Below are 26,175 nucleotides of genomic sequence, written 5' to 3'. Positions count from 1 at the left end.
TATTTGTTTTCCTCCCTCACTCTAATCCTTTCCTTACTTTTCCTCTCCTTCTCCCCCTTTCCTTCCCTTCCTTTCTCATTTCCATTCTTCCCTTTCTTTTACTCTCCTCCTACCCTGCTTTTCCCTTTCAGCCCCTGCCCTAGTCATTTCCTCTCTTCTATCCTATCATTTTATATCATTTCTTCTCTCCTTCCTTTCCTTTCTTTCTTTCACCCCCCCTTTACTTTATCTTTCTTCTCTCCTACTTACCTCTTTCCTGTTAATCTCTTTTCCTCTTTCCTTTCTCCCTACCCTCTTCATCCCATTTCCCCAATTTCATTTCCTCTCTCCTTCCATTTTTTTCTTGCATTTCTTCCATTTGCTCTCTTCTTTCCCTCTTCTTTTTTCTTTCCCATCCCAGTTGTCTTCTCTTTCCTCTTTTTCACACAAGATTCTTTACTCCCTTCTTTTTGTGTCTTCTCCTTTCCCTTTTCCTGGCTATTATTTTTTTTCCTCCTGTCTACTTCCTATACTTTTCATCTATTCACACTTTCTCACACTTTTTTAAAACAATCTTTGTCTCTCTTTCTTCCTCCTTCCTACCTCTCCTTTTCCCATTTCCTTCATGGTCTTTATCCATTTTCCACTCATCCTTTCCCTCCTATCTGGACCAATCTCTCTCCTTATGTGTGTATATGACAGAGAGAGAGAGAGAGAGAGAGAGAGAGAGAGGGAGAGAGAGAGACCAGGACAGAGCAAGCAGACTGAAATGGAGCAGTGAGTGGGCTGAGCAGCAGGAGTGCGTCTGTCCTCAGAGCCTTGGACGATCCAGTCTCAAGTGTCACTGAGAGCAAAGAGTCTGCAGAACAAGCTGGTTGTAGCAGAACAAGACACAGGATTTGTTCTCTGAGAACATCAGGACAACATCGTTCTTCTCCAGGATGATCTTTCAGCTTCCAAACCAACCCAGAGCCTGAAGGTATTCCAGCTAGGGTGAATAAATCGTTCTCCCAAAAGAGGAATATAGAAGAAGAAGAAGAGGAAGAAGTAGGAAAGTCGATCTATCAACGAAGGACAAGAGCAGTCACAGAAGTCTTAATTGATTTTTTGGATATACTGTATTGTCCCTTCTGAAACCCAGATGAAAAGAGGAATAAAGAAGAAAAAGTGACGCAAGGAAAGAAGGAAAAGGTTTTCATTGTAAGAACAATTAAAAGAAGATGTTCGTGTCTGACATAAAGGAAGGAGGCAGAAAGAAGAACATAAAGATTGAGTAACAGAAGAACACCTAAACTACGGAGGAATAAATAAGAAAACAAAGAGAGCGAAGAGGAGAAACGCTTTTCTGACAACTTATTAATGATCAAAAATGTTGTAGGCCAACATTTGTGTGAACTTCACTTTCTCAAGACACACAAAGAAGAGCTTAAAAGGGAAGAAGGAATACCACCTTATGAGCTGACAAAACTGAGCAAAAGTCTGAAATTGATTGAACTTTTTTAGTTTTTGGAGATTTTAATAAATTATTCTGACAAAGAGTGAAGAGGACAACTAAAAAGATACAAGAGAAGCAGGAAAAGTTCAAGGGCCAATCCAAAAGGAAGCTAAAGAAACACAGGAGTGAAGAGTCAAAAGTTAAAGAACACATAAGATACGGAGGAGTAAAGGGAAAAAGCAGAAAAGAGACATATCAGCAGAAACCGAAGAAAAAGGGAAGGTGATTTAAAGCTGATAGAGGACAATCAAGCGAGAGAAAAGGATGAACCCAGAGGAAAACCAAAAGTAAACAGCACAACTAGAACAAATCAAAAGAATAGGGTGTACGAAAGGACAAAAATAAAAACAGAAAGGTCAAATAAAGGAAGGAAAATCCAGAAAAGGAGAGGAAAAGGTTAAAAGGGTAAACCAAGAGAAAAGAACCAGAGGGATAAAGGTGTGACAATGAGGCTCCTGGTGCTTCTTGTAGCTCGTTTCTCCATCCTTGTCCTCCACATTGCAGTGGCAACCCCCCTAACAGGCAGTGTGGCCCCGGGCCGGCTGGAGCGATGGGTTCGTTCAGGCCTCCAGTCTCTCCAGTGGGACCAGCTGGACCGGTGCCTTCGCATGTCCTCACTCTCTGAGGCCGAGTGCAGGCGGCTCGCACACCTGCCACTGTCCGCCGTGGCTGTTTACGTATCAGAGCCACGCACAGCCGCAGGTAGGCAGGGCAAGGGTCAGCCATCACTAAGGTCTTATCTTATCTAATGTATTTGTTTAGTTATTTTTATTTCTCAGGGTTTAGCATAGTTTATAGCAGTTATAGTTGACAGTGTTACAGCTTAGAGTGGATTATGCAAGCGCGTGTTGTCCACTGACAAACAATATAAATGTACAATTTTTCACATTTAAAGAAGTATATAAATATCCATGATGAAGGAGTAAATAAACCAAAAGTAACCAATATAATTTTTTAGTGGTCAAACTGATTGGGTGCTTTTAAAAAATAAACATATATAAGAAATAATGAAGGTGCTGACTTTGCTGTACATCTTGAATTATATAAATTATGTGGCTGATTTGTCAGAAATCCAGAGAAAGATGAATCTATTCACGTTCAGGTTTGCCAGACCATTTCAAATTATTCTCAAATTCTTGTTCCTATAAAAAAATTATAAATATATATGTAATTTTAATTATTATATAATTAGTTTTGGTTAGTATCATTATCAACATTAATATGAATTATTCATTATAACAGAAAATGTTGGGCAAAGCAATAAATAACAAGATGCATCGAAACAAAATGCAACATAAACGGTGTAATGTAATTAATGATGTCTGAATTTAATTTATCGGTTCTGGGATTATGCATGCTGCCTCACCGTCACACTGCCATGGATTCCTAGGACCCTTGATCAGAACAGGACATTCATTAATGTAATTAGCAACACCAGTTCTTTTCCTGCTATGACTACTAAGTCAACATGTTGGCAATTAAAAAAGGCTTGAGTAAAAACTTGAAATGAGCAGACTATGTGTATAACATTTATATTTACTAACATCTGAACTCATTTCAAGTGCATAAGCATAGAATATAGATAGATAGATAAATAGATAATGTAAAATCTCCTAAAGGTTTTTCCAGATTTTATTCAGACCTCCAAGTTAAAATTACCATGTTATATTAAAAGGAATTGTATGACATTATATTGTCACTGTGTTAGTCAGTATAGTTAAAGTCAAAGTGAAGTTATTGTTTGAAAGACTTATGTCTCCAATGGTAATGGCAATGGTTGAACAGTGTGTCTGAGTATCACTACACTAATTCCTGTGGACAATGTCTTCTAAAACCCTCCAGGTAACCCAGAAAAAGTTCTGGCCATCCTGCCGGACTCTTCGGTTGGGATGGTGAGCTCCAAACCACGGGGAGGATTCGATGTCAGCCAGATGCTGAATGGAGGTAAAAGTCCACACAGACACCAGCAGCCTTTCCCAGGCTCCATGGCTCATGACGCCGTGTTGGTGCTGGATCCGAGCCCGGGAGAGAACTTTGGACATCCAGTGGTCCTCTTCTATGTGGATGTTAATGTGACAAAGAAGAGATGCTCCCATCTGGATGGCATTTACCTGGGTGAGTCAACTGATACTGAAAGTCTCTCTCTCTCTCTGTGCATACACTATTAAGTCATTGTTAACTTTGTTGAAATGACTAGACTTTCATAATAAATATTCTTTGTAATCACTCATAGATGTAAACTGGACCAGATACCCCACGCAAAGATGGCGCCTATTCTCGGCTGACACATACACCAAAAAGTTTTCTAGCTTCTAGGTTTACTTCCTGTCTGTGTGGCCTTTACACTGTGATGACGTCAGAGATTACTTACAGCCATTTGATGGGATTTTATATATATAAAACCTCCATGGATCAAAGATTCAGTAGTTCAAGGTGTCTTGTCTGTCAGCAGTTTAACAGGCATATTTTTGGGCTTCAGGGGAGGTTTCAGCTGCAACGTGTGACCACAGAGAAAAACTCAAAGCAAGGCCAATAGGCCTGATAGTAGAAGTATTAAGTTGCTGTTGCATCAGTGGTAGCAGCAAAAATAATATAGTAATCATAAAAATATTCCAGCATGAAAAGTGAAAGAAGTAGTACTAAAAATAACAGCGGCAGTATTATTAGGCTATCGCTGTAACGTCCACAAGCCTGTTTGTGTTTTGTCTGCGTGCCTGTGAATTTCAGTTCACCAAATGCGAGTGTGTGTGTGTGTATGTGCATGTGTGCGTAAAATTCAACCTTTAACTCAAGCAGAAAAGAAAGTTAAAGTTGAGTGCACATGGTCTCGCACTCTGAAAGCTCCATTTATGCAGGACACTTCGGTGCACAGAGGGGGTTCGACCCAGCGGTCTAATAGCAACATCTAATATGGCTCTGTCTGCATGTGCTTGCGTGTGTGTTATTGTACTTCTGTATTTGTAAAAACCAGCGTACAGCTTATAGAGTTAGAGACTTTATAGTGCATAGTAAAGATTGCCACTACCAAAAAAATGGAACTTTTTAGAATCACTGTTTGATTGTCATGTCTTTTACATATATGGCCAAAATACTCTTTGTTTTTATTGTCTCCTGAAATTCTCTAAAGCCATTTTATTATTTATTATATATTATATTTATTATTCATTTATAGCTGAAAATCAAATGCTTTTTTTTTTTAAGACTAATGCTGAAAACAAATCCTAACACAGGACATAAACAAGTTATGATCAACAACATTGTAAATGTAAAAGGTCAAAAAGGAGTGTAAAAAAAAGTGTTTCCAAAGTGTTTTATTCATGTAGAAATGGTCCAAAGGGACAGGAGCCGAATGTATTCTGTAATGGTCCTCACAAGTTCTGTCAAAGAGATGCGTTTGAAAGTGGAAGTTGTTGACGTCCCGCTGTGAGAGCGGTCAGGGCCAGATGTTGAGGTGAATTTGGCTGCGTGTTACACGAACACACACCTGTGAATTATTCATACACACACACATGGCACTGTGCCCCCTGCTGGGTTCTGTAGATGGTTTTGGACCAAAGTCTTTTGGAGCAAAACTTTCTTCAGACCTCATTTAACCTCACGAGGACAGGAGAGCAAGAGAAAAAGGAGGGAGGAAGAAAGGGAAGGCTGTGTACAGAGAGGAGGAGAAGATGGGAAGAAAGCAGAAGAGAAATTGGGAGAAGTGTTGAAGCCAATAAACAAGAAGCTCAGGGCGCAAAGAGGATAAATGGAGTGAGTGAAAAGGAGGTGGAGAGAAAATCATAAGGAATTAAAGGAAATCGGAGAAACTCCTTTCCACTTTAGGTCACTTGCTGAATAAGTGACTTCCAACCCCCCTCTCACCCCACTCAAACTTTAGCTCTTATGTTTTTATGTCACTTACTTAATCAGGTTTAGCCATGCCTATCAAAGCTAGATCAACATGTTTTGGCCCCTGGACCTATCATCCCTTATCCTTATGAAGTGGGTTAAGGGACCTTACATGCACACACCTGTAGTACAGATATTCAGATCTGTAGTGATTAGGTGTGAAAACAACATTACACTTTTACAAATACATTTTTACCTTTTCAGCCAGAGAAGGCCACGTTGATAGTAATAGCTCTCTGATCTTATTTTCCACAGCAGGATAACTAGTCTTAAACTTGTCTCCAAAGATATCATCAAAATGTCTTTCACTCTCTGCGTCTTCAGGTGATGAGTGTTTGACTCTGGCTTTGAAGGGTCGCTGTCAGAACCAGCTGAAGCGTCGGCAAGCTGGGCCAGAGAGGCTTATGGGTAATGGACATGGTCGGCTGGCAGGTGGGGTGCTGCGCAGTGGCACCGTTACCACTAGCAGTGGCAGCCGTCTGGTGGAGCGGGCTGCTGGAGGACTCTGTGAAGTCCACTTCCTTCCACTGGTGGTTGAAGTCGGAGACAACAACCGAACACAGAGACTCAGATGTGTTGGTAGGTCTAAATCATTGATTTTACTAGGCTTCAGCTGGTCTGAACAAATCCCAGTCACACCTTTTTTTACTTAACAAACAAGTACAGTATATTCTTCTATCAGTTCCCCCCTGCTCCTCGTGTAAGTGTTAAGCTAGGCTAAACACATCCTGATGGGTCTCAATTGAACACACAGATTGAGGTGATGTCAGAGTTTTCATCTAACAACAGGTAAAGCATAATCACCGCTGGTTACATTAATTCCTGAAAGGCTGAACATCCCTGAACACACACACACACACCAAAAACAAACAAACAAAAAAAATAAGGAGACTAAGATTCTAATGTGATGATGTCATGCTCACAATGGTGACATGTTAATAATAATGTTTGGCAGGTTTAATGTTAACTGTGTTCACCACCTTAATGCAATGTGTTAGTACGCTAACATTTGCTAATGAGCATTAAATACAAAGTAGCCTGCTGATGACATTGCCATTAGTTTAGCAGGTCATAAGCCAAAATATTGTACAAATCAAAAGATAAGATAAGATAGGGTAACTTTACCAGAGCAAAATTAGGCTGTCTAGCAGCTCGGTACATTCACATGTCAGAAAACAGTACAATAACAAAATACCCATCAGATAAAATGTTTGGTGGTAGGTGAGAATAGGGGGATAAAGAAAGTTATCACATTTCATCCTGATTGGGACATAACTTAAATGCATTTTATCACAATAATAACTGGACATATTTTACCCACAACCAGAAATATCAACCTGATGGTGGAGCTAGGAAAAAGTCAGGAGGTCTGAAAGTCATTAAGATTCAACCTCTGTGGACGTTTAATATCTGTACCAAATGGAAATTCATCCCATATTTTGACATATTTCATTCAAAAGCAACCCTTTCAATCTCATGGTGGCACAAGAGTGAAAACCACTAAAAATTGATTTTCTATCAAGTTTTAGAAGTGAAGTAAACAAACAGATATAATGTCAGACAGTCTTGGGAAAAAGAAGAATGTTGAACTGCAGATGAGTATTATATTCTGTGTGGCATTCTGTTTCATTTTTCCTGGTAGGAGGTTTTATGTGTGAAATGCAGTATCATGTTATGCCAAGACCACCCACAATGCCAGCCTCTGCCAGCCACCTGGGCCTCCTCAGAAAAACCATGAGGAAAATGTTATCATGTTGTAATGGCAAACAATCTTTATGATAAAACCACAAATATGTGTTGATTAAATGTAATAATTGTTGACTGTGACTCATTTAAACCTGCTGTTTTCTAAGTAGCCCATACCAGCATACCTATCTGTCTGATTGGAAATGATATCAGGAAATGTTTTCAGCACTACTTTGTCGTTTTCAAGAGAAGCAGCTGTGCATTTTTTTGTAATGCTAAGATTTTTTTACATTTCCGACATGCTCCCTCCTCCAACAGAGCACACAGAGTTTGCAAGGTGCCCTCAGCCCCTGCCAATGGGCTCCCCCAGTCTGCCCATCTCAAGCTGTGAGCTAAATAAAAACACCAGACGCTGCCACCAGCAGCCTTTGGCCACTCACCTCTCCTGTCGACTCTACCAGACCTGTGACCATGCTGTGCTCATCTCAGGTAGTTTACATACCTCACACCTTTTTGTGTTAGTTGTTGTCTTGGAGATAAATATTATAGAGGGGTTTTGACATTGTGCCGCAATTGACCACTCACAGTAGAACCTCAGTGACCAGGGCTGTGTGTGATGTAAGGATGTCCTGGTATAAAATTTTTATACCACAATTATTGTTACCAAAAGTATCAGGGTAAATGGTATTATACTACTATTTGTGCTAAAATAAAATAAAATCATACAATGACTACCTTGTATTTAATGAAACCTATAAAACTATTAACTGTATATCGCATCTTTGACTCACTGAGGTTTTGGTTGTCAGACCTCTTTAGGGGAAAGGCTCATAATAAATGAACATGTTAGCATAACAAGCCACGGCCACAGTAGCTAGAGCTAGGGTCCTACTGTGTCTCTGATTGACTCATAGAAAGGCATTCTGCTGTGTGCCATGCTCAAGGTGCCTTCTGAAAATCTGTGTATTTACACTGCAGGTGGCTGGCAGCAGCAGATGACCTTCCATCATCATGTTCAGAATCTTCAGAGGTTCTACAGAATGCTGCAGAACAATGGCTTCCATAAAGATCACATTAAGACCTTCTTTGCCAGCAGCGGACAGCTTCCTGGTAGGCTGGTGTTGCACTAAGAACACTCTGGCTGACCAAAGTCTTAAACTGTGTATTTTTCTTGAAATGCTATGAGCCTCATTTATGCTCTCTTTTGCTTTATTGGTATATCTTTGTATAGCTGAATGCTGCTCAGGTATAAATTAAGCATAAATTAAAAGAAAAAGTCTTCTCAATTTACTTTTGTAAGCTGACTGCTGCTATAATTTATAAAAATCTTCTGAATATTGGACAGTGTAATCTGGACCATTAAACTAAAAGTTAGGTCTTGGCCTCAGTGAAGTGGGCTTACTCGTGATTAAATCCATGTGGCTATAAGGCGGACTTAATCCCATATAAATCTAGTGCATGTGTTTCAGAAAGTAAATAATACTACAGACATTCTATTTCTCTGCCTCTATATTGCTACCTTTGTTCTTCTCTTCTTCCAATTTATCTTAATGGCAAAGATAAACTTAAAGCTAAGAAGAAATAGCTCAGAATTTATGACATGTCAAAATACAAATAAGTATTTTTTTTCACAGTAGATAAAGAAAAGCTCGTTGTGAACAAGTTTTCCTCTTTCTGGGTGCAAAGTAAAACAGATAAACTACACCAAAGACTGGACCAACCAATTGACCATGTCTCTTCTCTGCCCTCTCTCCCCCCACAGAGGATATAGAGGGGGTGTACTCGGCAACGGAGAAAGAGGTGATTCGTAACCATGTGTCGTACATCTGCAGAAAGCAGCACTGTGCCGACACGCTGGTTCTTTACCTGAACTCACCAACACGCAATGACGGCACCATGCTGCTTTGGGATGCTAATCTCAATGGCATTGTAAGACACACACACACACACACACACACACACACACACACACACACATACACACACTGTTGTGTTTCCTTCTCTTTTGGGGACATTACATAGACTTACATTCATTTCCTGGAGGCTTCACAAATGATTGGTTAAAGGAGAAACATGATATTTGTGATTAGAAGAAGCAAAAATGAAGTTGTGGGGCTTAAGGATTTTGAGAAAGCTTGAGGCCAAAGGAGCATGTGCAAAGACATAGTCTTTCTGACTGAACTTTTGCTAAGCTTCATTTCTAGTGGTTTGCATGCAAGTTAAACTAGTTACAAACTGTGTGGTGGTTTTGTGGTTCTTTATGCAAAATGGGAGACATGTGATGCTAACAAAGTATTGATTCGTTCATACTTTTGACCACCCTAGTAGTCTGATCTCACCCTTCTCTGCATACCCTCACCATCCCTCTGAAACTCGTTTGAGTTTACAGTGGTGACCATTGAAAAAAAAAAAGTATTATCTACAAGTTTCAAAAGATGTTACTTTTGTCTCTTTGACACTCTTACCTCTCTGTTTCTCTTACCAGGCTGATCTGAAGGAGCGATACTCAGTCAACGAGCTGCTGGCTGACCTGGCCGGCTGCAAGGCGACTCGTGTTTTGTTGTTTGTAGATCAGAGCTACAGTGGTGTTCTTTCCAAGAGGCTGCGAGGTTCCCAGAAACACCTCAACGTGGTTCTGATCCAGGGCCAGACAAGGCAGACCCACAATCACCAGAGGTTGACTCCGGGCTGGGAGGACAGCAGCTGGTCCTACATCAGTTCCACAACCTGCCTGCTGGACCACTTTGGAAAGGTAATTTTTTTTAAGGTTTTTTTTTTTCTTTTGACTTTGCTGAATAAACTTCTAATCTCCTCTTCTCTCACTAATGTCGTTAGGGTACTGGGATGTCTCGCCTGCTGGAGCCATGGGCCGGCCTTTTAAACGTGACATTAGCAGGTGCCCCATGCAATGCCACACCACCGCTGACGGATGGTGAGATGCGACGGGAGTACCAGGGCTGTCAGAATCTGCCTACTGCTCTCTGGCACCGGAAACACAGGAGGACCAACTGAAAGAGAGACACTGAGACTGAATTGGAGAAAGAGAGCGGGAAACAAATGCACACACACAGACCATACACAAGCATTTGCATTACACACATGTATATTTGCTGATATGTGTGTTTACTTAGGACTTAAGTTTCTATGTACTCAGTGGACATTAGTGTGTGTGTGTGTGTATGCGTATGTGTGTGTGTCCTAACTCCGACAGTAACCATGGTGATGACAACTCATCCCAATGGGAGTGTCCTGAGAACCATGTGAACAATGTGTGTACGTGTATGTGTGTGTTTGTGAGTTCAGCAAGAGGACAGTCACTCTAGGAGACCATTGCTAGCTTATGCTCCGGTCAGTGTGTGTGTGTATATGTGTGTGTACACCACATCTCCTGGGCACTGAAACATTTCAAGGCCAATCATTTCTCTCTATTTTTATCGTCCATCTCAACAGTTCTTTCTTCTTCCTTTTTTTCTTTCTGTCGTCTTTCTTCATTCTGGCCTTTGCTTCACCTTCTGTCAGCCATTGTCCTCTCTTGATCTCCTCCCACTCTACTTTCCTTCCTTCTTACCTCCCTCTTTCCTTTCTTTCTTTGCTTATATGTCATTTTCTTCCTTTTTTTGCATCCTCATGTCTCTCCTTATCTCCCTCTCTCTTTTCTTAAATTTCTTCCTGTTTTTCCTTTTGCTGACATTCAACTCCTTTCTCGACTTCTTCTTCCGCCCATCATTTGATCTTTTATTCTGCTTTTCTTTCCTTTTTATCTTTTCCTATACTTCTGTTTTTCATACAGTGCCTCAAAGGTTGAATACTGGACAATACCTAACACACCCCCAAACATAAGGCTGAGATTATGTGCATTTGAATTTGATCACAAGAAAAATTGGAGGAGGTAAAAACATACATATTTTTCAAAAAATTGCATTCACACCTTGACAAAAACCTCACGGCCTACTTGCTTACTTTTACCTGCATCTCACAGTTAAAAACTACAATTTTTTGTCACTTTAAACTTCCTGAGGTAAAGCATAAATTTTCACAACCAGTACTGGCAATATTTTTGAAGGTTTCATTTTGTGACAGGACTAATGACCTAATACTCAGTTTAACTCAGTAATGTAAATCACATATATAATAGTGAACATAAAAGTGAACACAGGAAATTGGTCCTTGTTTTAAGAATTGGGTTATAATGACTAATGAACCTCCAAAGGAAAAATGTAAATTTTACATTGAATCATAGTGGTGTCTGAAGTCAAATTTATTTTTAAGATTTAGAGATGGAGGACATTTTAGGCTTCTTAACCTGAGGAAGGGAGAGCCATTGAGCCAGCCAGGAAATGAGACAGAAAGTGCTTGGCAATGATCATGATTAAGATATGAAGCACTGAGACTGCCCTCACTACTACATAGACTGGCTGTGATATTTTAATAAGGGCACAACTTGCTAGTGTGTGTGTATGTACAGTGCTACTCAAAAGTTTGTGAATCCTTAAGTATTTTCTGTGTTTTTGCGTAAATGCGATGTGATCAGACCAAGATCAAGATCAAGTCCTACAACTAAATGAGGAACCAGTTTCACAAAAATACATCATCAACTTGGTACAGTTTTCATTTTTTTCTTGAGCTAATTTTCTAACATTAATTGTCTTTGCTGAAGAAAGTGTGTTTCTTTCAGTACCTAATGCCACCCACTTGAGTGGCAGTGACATGCCTGTAAATTCTTTGCTGTTAACCTCGAGTTCTTTGAGACCTCTGGAGCATTACACATCGTGTTCTTGGAGTGATTTTTCTTTGATGACTACTCCTGCGGAGAGAAACCATAATGTTCAATTTCCTCAGTTTGTACAATATCAGCCCAACAGTGGATTGTTGACGGTCAAACTCTAACCTGCTTGTAATCCCTTCCAGCCTGGTGACCATCTACAACCTTTTGTCTGAACTCTGCAGAAATCTCCTTTGATCCTGTCATCAAACCTGTGTGGTGAAGACAACACTTTGACAGTAAAGACCAGGTTTTTTTCTCTACAGCAGAATCTGATCTCACACTTGATTGTCACCCCATTAATTGAAACAACTGACTTCAGTTACACTTTTAAAAATGAACTGATAATCCTAGAGGTTCACATGCTTTTTACGAACACAGACATTTAATGTTGGATAGTTTTGCTAAACTGGTAAATGAATGCCTATGTATCTTTTTTTTTTATTAGGTGTTAACTCTTTATCTATTTTTAGTGCCTGACCACATTTCAGACCACATTCATACAGGAAATCACAAACGCCCTTGCGGGGCTGTACGCGAATGTGCTCAATCACAAAGACAGAGGCATCACATGAAACATGCATATGCTCAAATATTAATCCACTCTAACACTAACAATGTACATGTCGTCCTCTACTGTTTGTGGTATTTTGCGATATTTGTTATGTTAACATACATAACATGTCTTTTCTTCTAGTGGGTAACCATATATACCACAGCCCAGTGTACATCTCATATCCTCTATGAAATTTTGTACTCATGTCTGTTGGTGTACTGATTTGTTTTACATTAGAGATTTGTTTAATCAAGAGATGGAAGTTGATTGGTAGAGCAATTTTCTCAATGCAAGGGATGTTTTAGATGAGAACTGTGTCCATGAAGTTGACATGTGCATATTCACAGTTGCAATTGTGCATTCATCTGTACAGTAAGATGTAGTTTAGCACAAATGTTTGTAGTTGCATGCAGCAAATCACAAAAACTAGTAAATAAAGTACTTTTAGAAACCAGTTAAGTACATGAGATTTATTTGTCTGACTTCAAACTCTAAAGCACCAACTTGATAACCATAGGTCATATAAACACACCACTCTGACAGGTTGTAGATCGGCATAATTTGAGTGTCCATGGTTCTAGCTTTGAAAGTCCTGTTTTACATGTGCACAATGTTGGGTGACTGCCAGTTGAAGCACTTCAAGGTGCTGGAATGTATACTTTCCCATTTGACTCATCACTACAAGAAAAACAGTATTTAATGAAATAACATAATTTAAACAGGCATGATTGTAACTTCTGTAACAAAGAAGCAAAAATGTTGAAATACCCAAGTCAACTGCAATTTCCAAAGAACACTGCAGTGACAAACATCAGTTCAGCAAGCACAAAACTCATATAGTTATATCTATTTTAACACTTCATTTTATCCCTGTTCTAGTGTTGGAGAAATAACCACACTGGACTGCATCTGAAATCCTGGAAAGCAGAAAATGATCTTGCTTTCACAATAAAATACATTTTCAGTAGTAGTAATTACAGAGGATCTCTTGTTTGATACTCAGTACAAAAAGAAATATTTAACATTTAGTATATCTTGGAAAGTAATTGTAGCTTACACAGTGCTGTTAAGACTCAGTGTGTCCTGTGGCCTTTATAGAAGTATGTTGCCTCAACATTTAGAAATTTTATTTTGTTTTCAGTGATAACAATTGCCTTGAACTTCACAATTAAGTCAGGGAATTAGTACTTGGAAGTATTAAAAACTTGTTCCAGAGAAGTGCTGATTCAACTTTTTGGTCAAGGCTGTAGAGTGGGATGCTGTTGAACTGCACTATGTTATACTGAAAGGTGTTTCTGTTGATATCAATGGCAGCCTTCACATTGGAAGAATCATTTTTCTAACTCAACGCATCAGAGGTGAATTTTAAAGAGTTGTAACATGTAATATCACTCTGCTGGTAGTTCGTAGGTGTATGTCTATTACAGTCCTTAATAAGGTGACAGCAGAAGATTCTTGGTTAACCAAGAGTTGCTGTGGTCTATGCAGTGCATGTCTGAAAAGCTTATGGTATATAGTGTCATCAGTGTCCTGATGTAACCTATAGCACCCTTAAAGTGAGATGTCATTTTACAGAGAAAACCCATGAAACCATTGTTGTTTCAATTACTTTTATTGCTAACGAGACAAGGTTCCAGGTAAAACACATCTGTCTCCCTCTTTCAGGACCTCAGGCTACTGATACTCTAAACATCAACCTTTGACACCAGCATTTTCAGCCCATCCAGGATGTTTATACCAAAACAATCTCAGTAACACAATCGCTGCTGCTTCTAATGGCTTCACAAGCAGAACATCTGATCAGTGGCAGCTGCTTTCTTTCTTTCACCTCGACTTGTACTAAATACTTCCCATTCTTCACAACAATGGAGAAAAGTTATATTATTGTTGTCAGTTGTGCCTGCTGTAGCTGCTCCTGTTTGACAGGCACGGATCACCACAGCTCACTGCGACTTACACTCTGCCTCAGCCATTGATGCAGATTACAATATGACAAAAAATTATGGCGTGAGCATCCAATCTGTAAATGTTCATACTCAGTTCAGTGTCAAATGTCTTGAGTCTGATTGTTCATCTGTGTTTGTGTTAGTGTGTCGAGACTTTTCTGCTGTTTCATCCACATGGCTGCGTACAGACCTCCCTGGACCAGCAGCTCCTCGTGTCTGGACAGAGCAGTTTGTAAGAAGAAAATAAAGGAGAGAAAAATGGAGACAATGGTGTTAGAGAAAAGCAGCGGAGGGATTCATGTAATATGTAATATTCAGTTTTTTTTCTACACATATATAGAATTGCCAGTTCTTAAAAAAGTTGGAAAAGGTAGACTTCTTAAAGTAAAGTAAGTGCAGGAGGACAACTCCGTCTTTGGACAAGCAAATTCAATTTTTGTATTGTATGTTCCCACAAACTGTTCATCCCTTACATACATTTATTATCTTACAATACCTGTTTCATATCCACAGTTATTATGAGGAATGAAAAGATAAAAAAGAGAAATTATTTTTTGAAAAAAGGAATAGAAATTAAAGCAGGAGAGAAGGTGGGTCACTCATAATGTCTTGTGACACCAGAACTGCTTTAAAAATGAAGTCGAGCTGTCTAAAATCCTCCTGGAGACTTTAGCCAACTTTACTATGAATTAATAAAACCGCAAGTCTGTTACTGTCTGGACTGCCAGACAGAAGAGAGACAGCAAGGGTCAGAAATAGAGGATACAGAGAAACTGAGCAAGACAGAGAAAGAGTAAGAACAGGTTGAAGCATAAAGACAACCAGAAATGCAGAGAGAGAATAAAAGGATGGAAACAAAAAAAGAGCGAGTAAAAGAGAAGGTCAAGATGAATCAAAATTGATGCAGCAGAACCAGAGAGTTATCACACACATTCTTCTTCCATGTGAAGACTAACAGTACCTTCAATGGAACTCAATCATGATTGGCGATTCAGGTTATGCTAGTAGCAACTAATGTAGCCTTGAGCTGAGATGAGGAGTGGACTACAGAGGTCTGATGAGCTCACTTGTTCTTATTTCTTTTTCTTCTTTTTAAAAACTTTTAGTCTTCAGATACCTACCCAATTTTGCGGGTGTTGTAGTATTTAAGTTTTTAATAACAGACCCGTTGATCCATTTGAGGATATCAGTCAGTGTTATATTTTGCCTCATCTAGGTTTGAAAAATACATATTTGTATGTAGGTGCAGTAAATAAAGCATTATAAGGAAAGAAACAGCCAACGTGGGCAGATGGTTGGGTCAAGCACAGGATTTCACCTACAGGGCTTGGGTGTGTGCTCTGTGTGAAACAGAAATTCATTACTGACTTATTTTAACTTACGTAAATTAACCTATGTAGTTTAATTTGTGTCACGTATGTACATGAATAACATTGCATTGCATACATTTCTCAAACCATAATCTCTTTCTAAATCTAACAGAGTAGTTTTGTTGCCCAAACCCAACCAAATTATGACCATCAGCTGATGCATGTCTCAGCAAGCTTTATTTTGAAAGTCTAACCAGATGTTGCATATTTAGTTTTGCAAATTTTATAGCAGAATAAGTGTCTATTTTTACATCTGGGCCAGACAAAATGTGACACTGACATAACATCATTGGATCAGTAGGTTTATTATACATCTTAGCATGATAGTAGGTTTCTGTTCCTCTGTAGGCCTACTTAAATAGACGGGCACACCTAAGCACACACTTTGAATTCAACACAACAGACTGCCATGTGCGCTCTCTAACTATTAGGGTCGTATCATTTCACTTAATATTCTGTTCTAACTCTGTTTATGCTGTCGCAGTTGTGCACAAACAGTTTTCCCATCATGTCAACCTTGTCAAACCAGCCACTATATTATGTTCTGTTCTGTCCCATCTGCTACATGTTAGCTGCATACAACTTTTGTTCCACATGTGCAGTGGTACGCAATGCGTTCACGTCGAAATTTTAAACATTGTGGTTTACAATCATTCAGACTTTGAGAGGCTGATTATTGATGATTGGCTCACTGCATTAAGGGATGCCAGGTTCAGTCCTCTTTCACCTTCTTTCAAAGATTATCAAATACCCAACAACAAACAGAAAAATATGTAAATGAAAATAAAAACTATCAGGAGTTGGGTTCCATTAAAGCACACAGAGCAAGAGGGCACATAGCTAAGTATAAATATCTGGGGTCAGCAGAGCATCTGGACTGTCTCCGTCCTGCTCCTTAACAGATGTGGGTTGAAAGATGATAGTGAAGGACATTGGTGAGTGAGATTTTGGATGAAGATCCTCAGGAGAAACACCTGAAGAACTTAGTTTGGATGCATGTTGTATTCACATGTAAACAATGCTTTTAGAACTCCAGCTTTGTGTGGACGTAGTCCTCATAAAGAATGTGAAGCACAGGGACAGCCTGAGGACAAGATGAGGCCTCTTCCTGTCTTGGTTTCATGACACACTCCCACACTATGAGGCAGAAATTGTGTGTATTCTGACACCGGAGGTAAAATGGGCCTGTCTTGTGTTTACATCACAGTGTCGATCAAAAGATGAATGGTTTTTTGGTTGGTGTTCTTCACACATGCCTGCAGGGACAATTAAAGTCATATGTGTGCGTCCCACTTCAGCCCTGCATGTGACCAGCTCATCTGTCAAGTGTGTTCTTATTCATGCCTTAGTCTTATTACATATATGAAATTCAGCTGCAGGATCAGTTTATGAGAATTTACCTTTAAAAGTGGGATAAATCACCTCCACCTTTTGCTCGCCCCTGCCCATGTGCGTTATTGTGTATATGTGTGTGTGTGTGACCTCAGTGGGTGACGAAGGAAGTCTTCACACTCAGCTCCTATATCAAAGGACTGTATGCATCGGCAGCTCCACTATGTGTGTGTATGGTGTAGCCCATCGGCCTCTGGGGCTGAGCAAGATAACAGAAGGTTTAAGGGTCACACACAAAAACACACTCTGAGGTTTCAAACTGCAGATAACAAATTTGCCAGCATTTAAGACACACATTCATGTGTGTCACACAAGCATGCACACGCTCACACAAACACATCAGTGCCTGCTGTTGAGGATGAGATAAAATGTTGATAACATCCCAGTACACGTATTTCTCAGACTTGACTTGTGTGCCACACTAAAAAGACAACCATACCTTCCTCTCTCTGCTATCTGTCCATTGTGAACTACCAGGATCTGATCTGCTCCAACGATGGTGGACAACCTGCAACATCATATGAATATTATTCATCTTTAACTTTCTTATATTATTGTGTGCTGCTTTGTATGGTTATTGCTCAGGCGGGAAATGAAACCCAAAGCATTATTACAATAACAGTCAGTTAGGATACAGAATAGTAGTAAAATTGTTTTACTGCTCACCAAACATAATCAATGCACCCACTTCTCAAGTAGGACTTTTTGGTCCAAAGTGCACCAGAAGAAATATCACCCTCAGCTTCATCAACCCCTTTGGCACTAAAATGTTTTTTCTTCACAGGAGTATAAAAACGCACTTTGCGTCATGCATTTACAGTGTATTTTAGGGTCAGACATTCACAATGTTATTATTAACAATAGAAATAAGTTGCAATAAATCATAAAAATTCTTCAAACATATACATGTGTCACAAGCGTCATGAAGTGTACGGGAGGTTTCAGATCAAAGACCAATCAGTATCATCACATAAATTCGGCATGACAGAAAAAGGAAGGGAGAGAGGAAGACTCCAGTGGTGTCAGAGGTTAGGAAGAGGAGGATAAGATGATTAAATGGGAAAAGAGGGACACATACTGTTGAGAGAGCAGGAGAGAGCCATAATGTGCGGTTAGATGTTAAATAGGTTCAGCTGTCTTATAAAAGTAAAATACACAGTCATTCCTGTGTAATCACTAACAGAAACACGCAAACATTCTCACTCACTTCACTGTGTCATTTCTGTCATATATATGCAACAAACTCACACGCGAAACACACAGGCAGCTGAGTATGTCTCTCTGACTTGGAGAACTCCGAATGAACTTGTCTGTAAATTATTAAAGTTAATATTTATGACCAGTCTCTGATGAGAGGCTGATTAAAGCTGCACTCACTAATCTAAAGGGCTCTCAGCCTTTGGACCAACTCTGTTATGAGACCCGATGGGAAATCAGAAAATTATTTCTGAAGTGTTGGAATATGCACGGATGAAAAATGTCCGTGGATGTGTAACTTTCAATGTTTTTTCTTGAAAAACGAACATTTAGGAGATAAATGGCTAAATAGGATATATAGGTATAAGGTATATAGGTATAGATAATAGGTTTCTAAAAAGTGAATGCATGTTGTGCTGCACGCAGAACAAAAACTGGTCCTGCAAACCATAGAGCTTATACCTCTCCAAACTGCTGAATGTCACTTTAAGCTTCAGCAGAGCCACCACTCTGCTTTAATGTCATCAAGGCTATCTTTGGACATCCACCTTCAATATTTGATAGAAAACCTCGGTCAAAGGTAGAAATATCTCTCTCCAGAGACTGCAGACGTCAGTGTTTTTTTCTTTTTTTTTTTGTTTTTTTCCTCCAGTCATTCAGGCTTAACAGCAAGAAGAAAACATCCAGTGTGTTTATATACTGGCAGTATAATCACAGTATATATTTCATGCCCTGTTTTTAAAGTAAGGCTAAACACTTCACTGCATATCTGTACTTCATTCCTGTTGGTTGGAATGCTCTGAAGTGGAAAATCAAATCAACTCATGTCAACCATTTTTAATCATACACATTCATATAATGGATAAATTAAATTAACAATACAGTTTAATAAGTTTTGAATGTCTGAATATGAAACAAAAATTTCAGATTTTAGTCACATAAAATGTGCAGATTAGACTTCTGTGCCAGAACAGGATTATGAAAAACATGAGGCAAATATTTTTTTTCTCCTTGGTCCCATTGCATTATTATTGTTTACTTCAGTACCACAAACATTTTATTCCAGCTGTTGGATTGATGGATGGAATGAGTTGTTGTCATGAGTTAGGCAAAGGCCTTTGTCACAACAGACATTTTGGTACAGTAGACATCATAGTAGGAACAGCACAGGTGTTACTGATAAAATTAAAGATGGCTAATTTGGCCCACTGATATGGCTGACTGGGACACTTGAATAGACCAGAGCCATCATTAATGTTATTGGTAACATCTGTGCTTTTCCTACTATGATAAGTCTGCTGTAAAAAAACGTACATCAGGTTAATGGAATACGTACCTCTCAGTCACAAATGTTTGTCTGTTCTGCAGGTTATCATGTATTTTTTGAAAGAATGAGTTTCGAGGCCGGCTCCCCTCCTCCATAAACACTTTGTTTTTGTTTTTTGCAACGTTGAGAAAATGTCATTTCAGGAGCACAAAGGAATTCAGTCAAGTTAAAGAAGGTGTGCAGTATGACATAAAGAAAGGTTTTTAAGAACATGAAACCTTACAGCAGTTAAGTGTGACATACTTAGGTTTACCCATCCAAGTCACAGCAAATCAATAACACTATAGAGCTGTGGTGAGTTGCTCATGGCTTGGTTTTATCAGTAGACTGCTACATGTGCAGAAAAATGGAAAAATTCCATCCATCAATCCAATAACTTAAGTTGATAAAAGAGAGATTTCAGCTCACCCTTCAAAGTTAAATCATGATCTGTCTGTTCTGCTTGTGTGTGTGTGTGTGTGTGCTTTAATTTTATTTAATGCCCAAATGATTAGGTCAATGAAAAGTCCTGATCCTACTACCAGACTCCATCTGTTGCTGCTATTGAAAGATTAAGAAGCTGGTGGATCATCTTATTCATAGGTTGCAGGTCAATATAAGATCAAGAGCAAGATCTACACGGCCAAAGGACTCCACGCAATTTTAATTTTAAAAAAGAAGCTAATAAAAAAAAAAACACAGTATGATTTATCTGGATCATCATCGTAATCTAGTACTAATCAAAGATGACTAGCTACAGTCAACGTGTAAACAGTGTTGTGTGGACGGGTCACAATTTCTATTCAGATGCACACACTTTTCATGCATCCACCTCATTCAAAAACTAAAGACTGATTTATGGGATGTTGCTCAACACTTTAAGTGGGTGTCATTTGACAGATGAGTTTGGTTTATGCTTCAGATAAAGTTTTTTTCCTTTCAAATCATTTTCAGGATAACCTAAGCCTTTGCCATTTTTTAAGCTCTGAGTGTATTTCTGTCATCTTTAGTGAAGCATAATGTGCATGGAGCGGGTTTAAATCTCACAAATGTCCCACTGTATATATGCTTTTAACTTAACTGTATCCATATTGATTGATCAGCTTGCACTCTGGCTATGAGCAGTAGATTGCACTCACGTGCTCTGATGGGCAGGGAAACAAAATCAATGATTCAATATATACAAACAATTTTATTTCTTTCTGTGAAACTGACGTGAAAACTACTGTGTTCAGTAAATGTCTGCTGTAAGTCAGCCTGGTAAAACAGGTTCTTATGTGGACAGAGTATGAAAATTCAGGTCTTGTGTAAGTGTGGACTGAAAACTATTGTCTCCATGGTAACATCACTACTCACACTTTTCAGTCACATTACGAAAGAAAATATGACAGTATCCACTACATAAGAAAATTCTACAGGAGCACAACCTGGAGTGTGGAGCGACATTTTTCTGTCATTGCTGTTAGAATGTACAGGCATGTGGCTCTGAGGCCGCTTAGGCAAGGGATAGAGGTGTTTAGAGATAAATGATAACATCAGCATGCTACCGTGCTGAAAAAAATGGCAATACTAATGTTGCAATGCTAATGTTGATGTTTAGGTGGTATCATGTTGTGTGCCATGTTCACTAGTTGTAGTTTAACATATACGCTAGCATTTAATTAGCACTTAACACAATGTATAGATGAGGCCGATTCAAATGTAATTTTTCTGGTGGTATCTGGTCATAAAACATAGAAGCTATTAGAAACTAGAAAGCATTACATATGGGACGCAATATAGAAATATATAATTTAGTCATGTTCTGCTCTTTTACCCTGTAACAGAAAATATGAACACATGCTGTTATCTTTTTTTTTTGACCAATTGAATAAATCTTTTTCTGTTCAATAAAATGTTATTTGTGAAAGAAGTTACTTTAAACCATTATACCTTTGATGTAGGACACAGAGGAAATGATAAAAGGCATGTTCAGCACCACAGGCTACAACACTCCTAATGTCTTTTTCAATATTAATAAGACTGGTAAATATCCAGACATCTGTTTCTTTTACTTTTGTTAACCTGTCATCTCATATCCTCCAATCAGCTTTTCACTTAATCTCTCCATCCCCCTCTTTGCATCTACTCTAATCCTGTTTTTCTTTCACCACATCCATCTTCCTGTCATCTCTCTTATTCACATTTGTTTTTATTCACATTCAATTTGGTTTTGTTTTACCACTGCGGTTACAATCACATTGTAACAGACCGCTGTCATTTCTAAAGCAGAACGTCTGTCTATAAACCCGTGTCTAGAACGACATTGGGTCACCTTATGTCCAGAACAATCGTGACTCACAAGTAGTAAAAAATGTCACCTGTGTGCAACTACTATGGTCGTCCTGTTGGTGCAGACCATGGCCAGTGACGCCTGGATGTTTCTCTCAGTCTGGGTGTCCAGTGAAGAAGTGGCCTGGTGGACCAAACACAAAGTATTTTAGTGCAAGTACAGTCTTAAATAAACAGTATGATCAAATGAAAGGCTTTTGTTGCAGTGTAAACCACTACTTAAGAGACAGACAGCCCCTAACTGATAAATACATTTTGAGAAGTTTGTTTGAGTGTGAGATGACTGCTTTGTGTGACTAAACTGTTTTTCTTGTTGTGTTGTTGTTCAGGTCTCAGGTTGTTAGGGGTTATAAACAGAGGTTGATCTTAACGAGAGTTCCTGAATAAATAAAACTTATTAAACTATCTAAAACAGAACATAGAACTTTTTCTGATGTAACGATTGGGACAACATACATAAACGGAGATGTTAAAGTAACTGACATCAAACAACTGACAAAGTACATTGGAATTTAGACAAACATACTGGATTGTACTAAATTATGTTAGTTAGTTATGTGATTTTTTTACTGAAATTTATCAAAACACAGTTAAGGATATGAGATCAACCTACTTTACTGAAATGATATCTATAAATAATCAGAATCCTAAAGTTTTCTTCAAGTTATCTTCAGAAAGTAATCCTAAGTACATTCCCGGAGGTCCAAGAGTGTAATTTCTTCAAAGAAAGGATCTGCATGTAAATGAAGGAGACGATAATGCTAAATGCTAAATGGCTAGGCTTTCTAAAACTGACTCCTTCTACTTTAGGCCATGAACTTTTAAATCAGCCCTTGTCCAGCTTTACAAATGCATGTCATTCACCCACAGACCACTCACAGAGAGCTACCATGCAAGCTGCTAGTCAAACTATAAGGACCAAGGTCCATTGTCCCACCGAAGGACACTTCGATATGTGTACAGGAGGACCTGAGGATCAAACCCACAAACATGTGGTTTATGGGCTGACAGGGGAAGTATGTGAGTAAGGTTTCTATATCAACAACACAGTAACATCCTTAACGCTAATGCAAACAAGGGCTGGCTTCACTGTATACTCACCTCGTCCAGCAGAATGATTCGAGGTTCTTTCAGGATGGTTCGAGCAATTGCCACTCTCTGCTTCTCCCCACCGCTGAGCTTCAGACCTCGCTCCCCCACCTCTGTGTCATACCCTGGTAGGACACAAGGCCATCATCATTATTCACATTCTTCATCCTGATTTTAGAACATCAGGATTCCAAGTTCTGTTATAGGTCTGCTTTAGTTAAGTCAAGAAACAAACACATTTTCATCAGTATCATCTACACACATTCACACACCCCAGCCTGACCCTGAGGTAGCTCCAGTATCCTGTTGTGTATGTCAGCAGCCATGGCAGCTCTCTCAACTTCCTGCTTGCTAGCTGTAACACGACTGTAGCGAATGTTGTTGCAGATCGTGTCATTGAAAAGAACGGTATCCTGGGGAACCACACCAATGTATGACCTCAGAGAAGACTGCCGTACCTTGGACAAAGAAAGGGATCAAACTGTTAGCTTCTGAAATAAGCAGCATTTGCTAACCTGGAATGAAATTGGAACCAACATTGGAACCAAACCCTATATACTGCAGGTATTAAGTCTTTGTTTCGTGCCAGATTTCAAACCATGTTGTCCCTTTGAAATAGAAAACAGCGCTCAAGTGTATTTGGTATGAGATCTTCAGATGTGAGGCTGACATTTTGGTGTTGAAACCCCCCCCCCCCAAACACACACACACACACACACACACACACACACACACACCCTCCCCCCTCAGACACACACACGCAGAGCATACATCTACATAAATGTTGTATGGCTTAATTCATCCTATACTATATAATGCATGCTGCCCCAGGTCACAGACAGCACACGTCCTGAACCTGATTTCTTTCCTTGTCTGTCCATCTCCCCCCAGGATTTTACATATCTGACTTTATCCCACTTATTTAACCCGCTTATTTTTGCTTTCCTACATCAGCTTTTATATTCATACTTGTTTCATAACGCACACAGTAGCAATGTAACTTTACAGACAATAACCAATATTTATCATAATTTTACATCTGATATTAATAAGTGGAGGAGGTAAAATCTATTGATGATGAAAGAATATTGCAGTGAGACCTTAGGGGTAAGTGAAGTTGGGGTATACTGTGTTGAAACCTGGAACAACTGACTCCTAAAATAATGTGCAAACACTTACTAAATGAAACAATGTTTTAAATTATCTTTAGACAGATTTTTAAAAAAGTATTTCCCATATTGTTCATTAATTGCCCCATTGTGAAGATTGAGCACAGCTACATCTCCAGGCTGTCAAGAGCAGATGGGCCAGACTAGAAGGGAGTTGGTCCAACTAAGTCTGTTCAGAACCAAATGAGCAAAGTAGTCTCTTGATCTCTCCAGAAATAATTTCCGGTTTTCAATGACTTTGTGGTCAGTGTGCAGTACTTTGAGTCTTTCCTGTGGGAAGCTTTCCTCCACAGCCACAACAATACAAATTCCATTTCCTGCACCAGCTCGGTTTGGCTGGTAATCACTCACTTTCCCTTAATTTGATCTATGCAGTTTACTTTTGTTATTTATTCCACTCGAGAACAGCGCAACATCTGTTTCTGATAGTGGAGGGCTAACAGAATCTAACACCAAATGTTAAAAAGAGAGGAAGAAACAGATGGAAAACAATGGGATGAAATTAAAAAAAAGAGGCTTTTAGTATTTTTCAGTCAAACATCAAAAGAGAAAATATTAGTGTAAAACAGCTGTCCCCATGCACAAGAAATAAGAAAACTTTACAGTAAATCTGTTAGATGATTCACAGTATTTGAGATTTTTGTCAGCAACCCAATTATCGGCAAAATATGTTTATATAGTTTGCTTTGGCAATTATGTTCAGCAATTAACAGGGTTGCTCAGAGCGAGGAGGCTGGCTGGATGGTTGGGTCAGAGAACTAAACTCTCACGCTTCTAAAACGAAGTGTAAAAGAGTTTCATTAAACACTGTAAAAGTCCACAGGTCTTGTCTCATGCTTTAAGTCACTGTAGAATTCCTCAAAACTAAGACCACTTAACATGTCTTACCATAACCTTAAAATAAATATTTTCAAGAAGGCTTTCAAAATTTAGTTCAAGATTAATAGGCTGCTGAAAATGACTTGGTTTAACTCACATGAGTACTGTATTCACATTTGGAAAAATGATGAATAACAGAGATTAACTACTCATCAGGGTTTTTATTTCAGAGAATTAGTTCTAAAATCAGTGCAATTCAAGCAATAGTTTTACAGTTTTGTAAATATCCTCATTTACTCATATGATAAGTTAGATGATAAGACTGATATCAGTCTCGTGTCTGTACATTACATATGAAAGCACAGCCAGTAGCCTGTTCACTTAGCTTAACATAGTGGAAAAGGGGAAAACAGCCTGGTTCTTTCTGAAGGTAACAAACCGACCAGTCACCTCTAAACTCACTATAATACTTTATATCTCATTTTGCTGTGCGCAGTAACTTCCTGGAGTCTCGTCTGGTTGTCTGGCAGCTTCAATGTGGCGACAGGAGTCACTGCACCCATCCAAGAAATAGTCAAGGATGTAACTCCCGTACATACAATCCCGTCCTGTATATATTATACAAACAAGATATACTCCAGAGAAAGTGCTTGCCATGTGCTTGAACAGCATCTGAAACCTCACCCCTCACTCCTTTCCAAAGCAAATATGCATATTTACCTGTTGAATTAACCTGTATTTATTTCATGCTCCAAGCCAGCAATGATTCAGCATATCAGAATCAGAATACCTTACTGATCGCAGGGGAAAGTGAGTATGCAGTGACTGATCAAAGTTTCTCCATTTGCTTTAATTAATGCATGCTGTCTTGCTTTTCTTTACTGACAAACAGGAAGGTGTGTCATAGAAGAATAGGAAATGGGTAGTTAGGAGCAGTGATTACAAACATGGCTGGACAGGAACAAAATTGCCAAAAAAATGACACCTGACTGGCACCTTAAAAACACATACAGATGACTCATGCCAGTACTCAGTAACCAGCTCGCAGTTTCAGGTCCAGCTGAGTCTGGCTCATCAGTGCTCACTGCATGTGGCTGCCATATGCAGAAACAAACAGGGAGGCAGAAAACTGAAGGGCCAGAAACTCAGAGGTCCAAGAGACTGAGCTCTGTCCATGGCATCTGCTGTTT

At 39.1% G+C, this 26,175-nt stretch overlaps 2 protein-coding genes across 3 annotated transcripts in view; one reads left to right on the top strand and one right to left on the bottom strand.

Annotated features, from left to right (window-relative positions):
- Positions 1 to 517: 517 nt before the first annotated feature.
- Positions 518 to 12,815, top strand: si:ch211-67e16.11. Its single transcript, XM_046404983.1, has 8 exons — positions 518 to 2,176; positions 3,317 to 3,589; positions 5,687 to 5,941; positions 7,367 to 7,537; positions 8,027 to 8,158; positions 8,811 to 8,977; positions 9,534 to 9,800; positions 9,884 to 12,815. Exons 1-8 carry the CDS (start codon positions 1,921 to 1,923, stop codon positions 10,058 to 10,060), a joined length of 1,698 nt encoding a protein of 565 aa, XP_046260939.1. The 5' UTR covers positions 518 to 1,920; the 3' UTR covers positions 10,061 to 12,815.
- A 1,151-nt stretch (positions 12,816 to 13,966) lies between these two features.
- Positions 13,967 to 26,175, bottom strand: part of abcb6b (ATP-binding cassette, sub-family B (MDR/TAP), member 6b) — a 32,043-nt gene continuing 19,834 nt past the window's right edge. The window contains exons 16-20 of one of the 2 annotated variants that reach the window (XM_046404790.1): positions 23,260 to 23,455; positions 23,010 to 23,122; positions 21,938 to 22,032; positions 17,514 to 17,582; positions 13,967 to 14,528 (exon numbers count right to left, since the gene is read on the bottom strand). In XM_046404790.1, the coding sequence (XP_046260746.1) occupies positions 14,414 to 14,528; positions 17,514 to 17,582; positions 21,938 to 22,032; positions 23,010 to 23,122; positions 23,260 to 23,455 (588 nt within the window). In that variant the 3' untranslated portion in view covers positions 13,967 to 14,413. The remainder of the gene's footprint in view (positions 14,529 to 17,513; positions 17,583 to 21,937; positions 22,033 to 23,009; positions 23,123 to 23,259; positions 23,456 to 26,175) is intronic. The other variant, XM_046404791.1, reaches the window with a different exon arrangement.

This window comes from Scatophagus argus, chromosome 11, assembly GCF_020382885.2.
Source record: "Scatophagus argus isolate fScaArg1 chromosome 11, fScaArg1.pri, whole genome shotgun sequence".
Taxonomy (NCBI): Eukaryota; Metazoa; Chordata; class Actinopteri; family Scatophagidae; genus Scatophagus; species Scatophagus argus.
This window is presented reverse-complemented; position numbering and strand designations above follow the sequence as displayed.

Excerpts from the sequence above, each read along its gene's own strand:
- si:ch211-67e16.11 (XM_046404983.1), top strand. The coding sequence starts at position 1,921 with ATGAGGCTCCTGGTGCTTCTTGTAGCTCGTTTCTCCATCCTTGTCCTC. Across the intron at positions 3,590-5,686 it reads TCTGGATGGCATTTACCTGG|GTGATGAGTGTTTGACTCTG; the intron begins GTGAGTCAACTG and ends CTGCGTCTTCAG. Across the intron at positions 8,978-9,533 it reads ATGCTAATCTCAATGGCATT|GCTGATCTGAAGGAGCGATA; the intron begins GTAAGACACACA and ends TTCTCTTACCAG.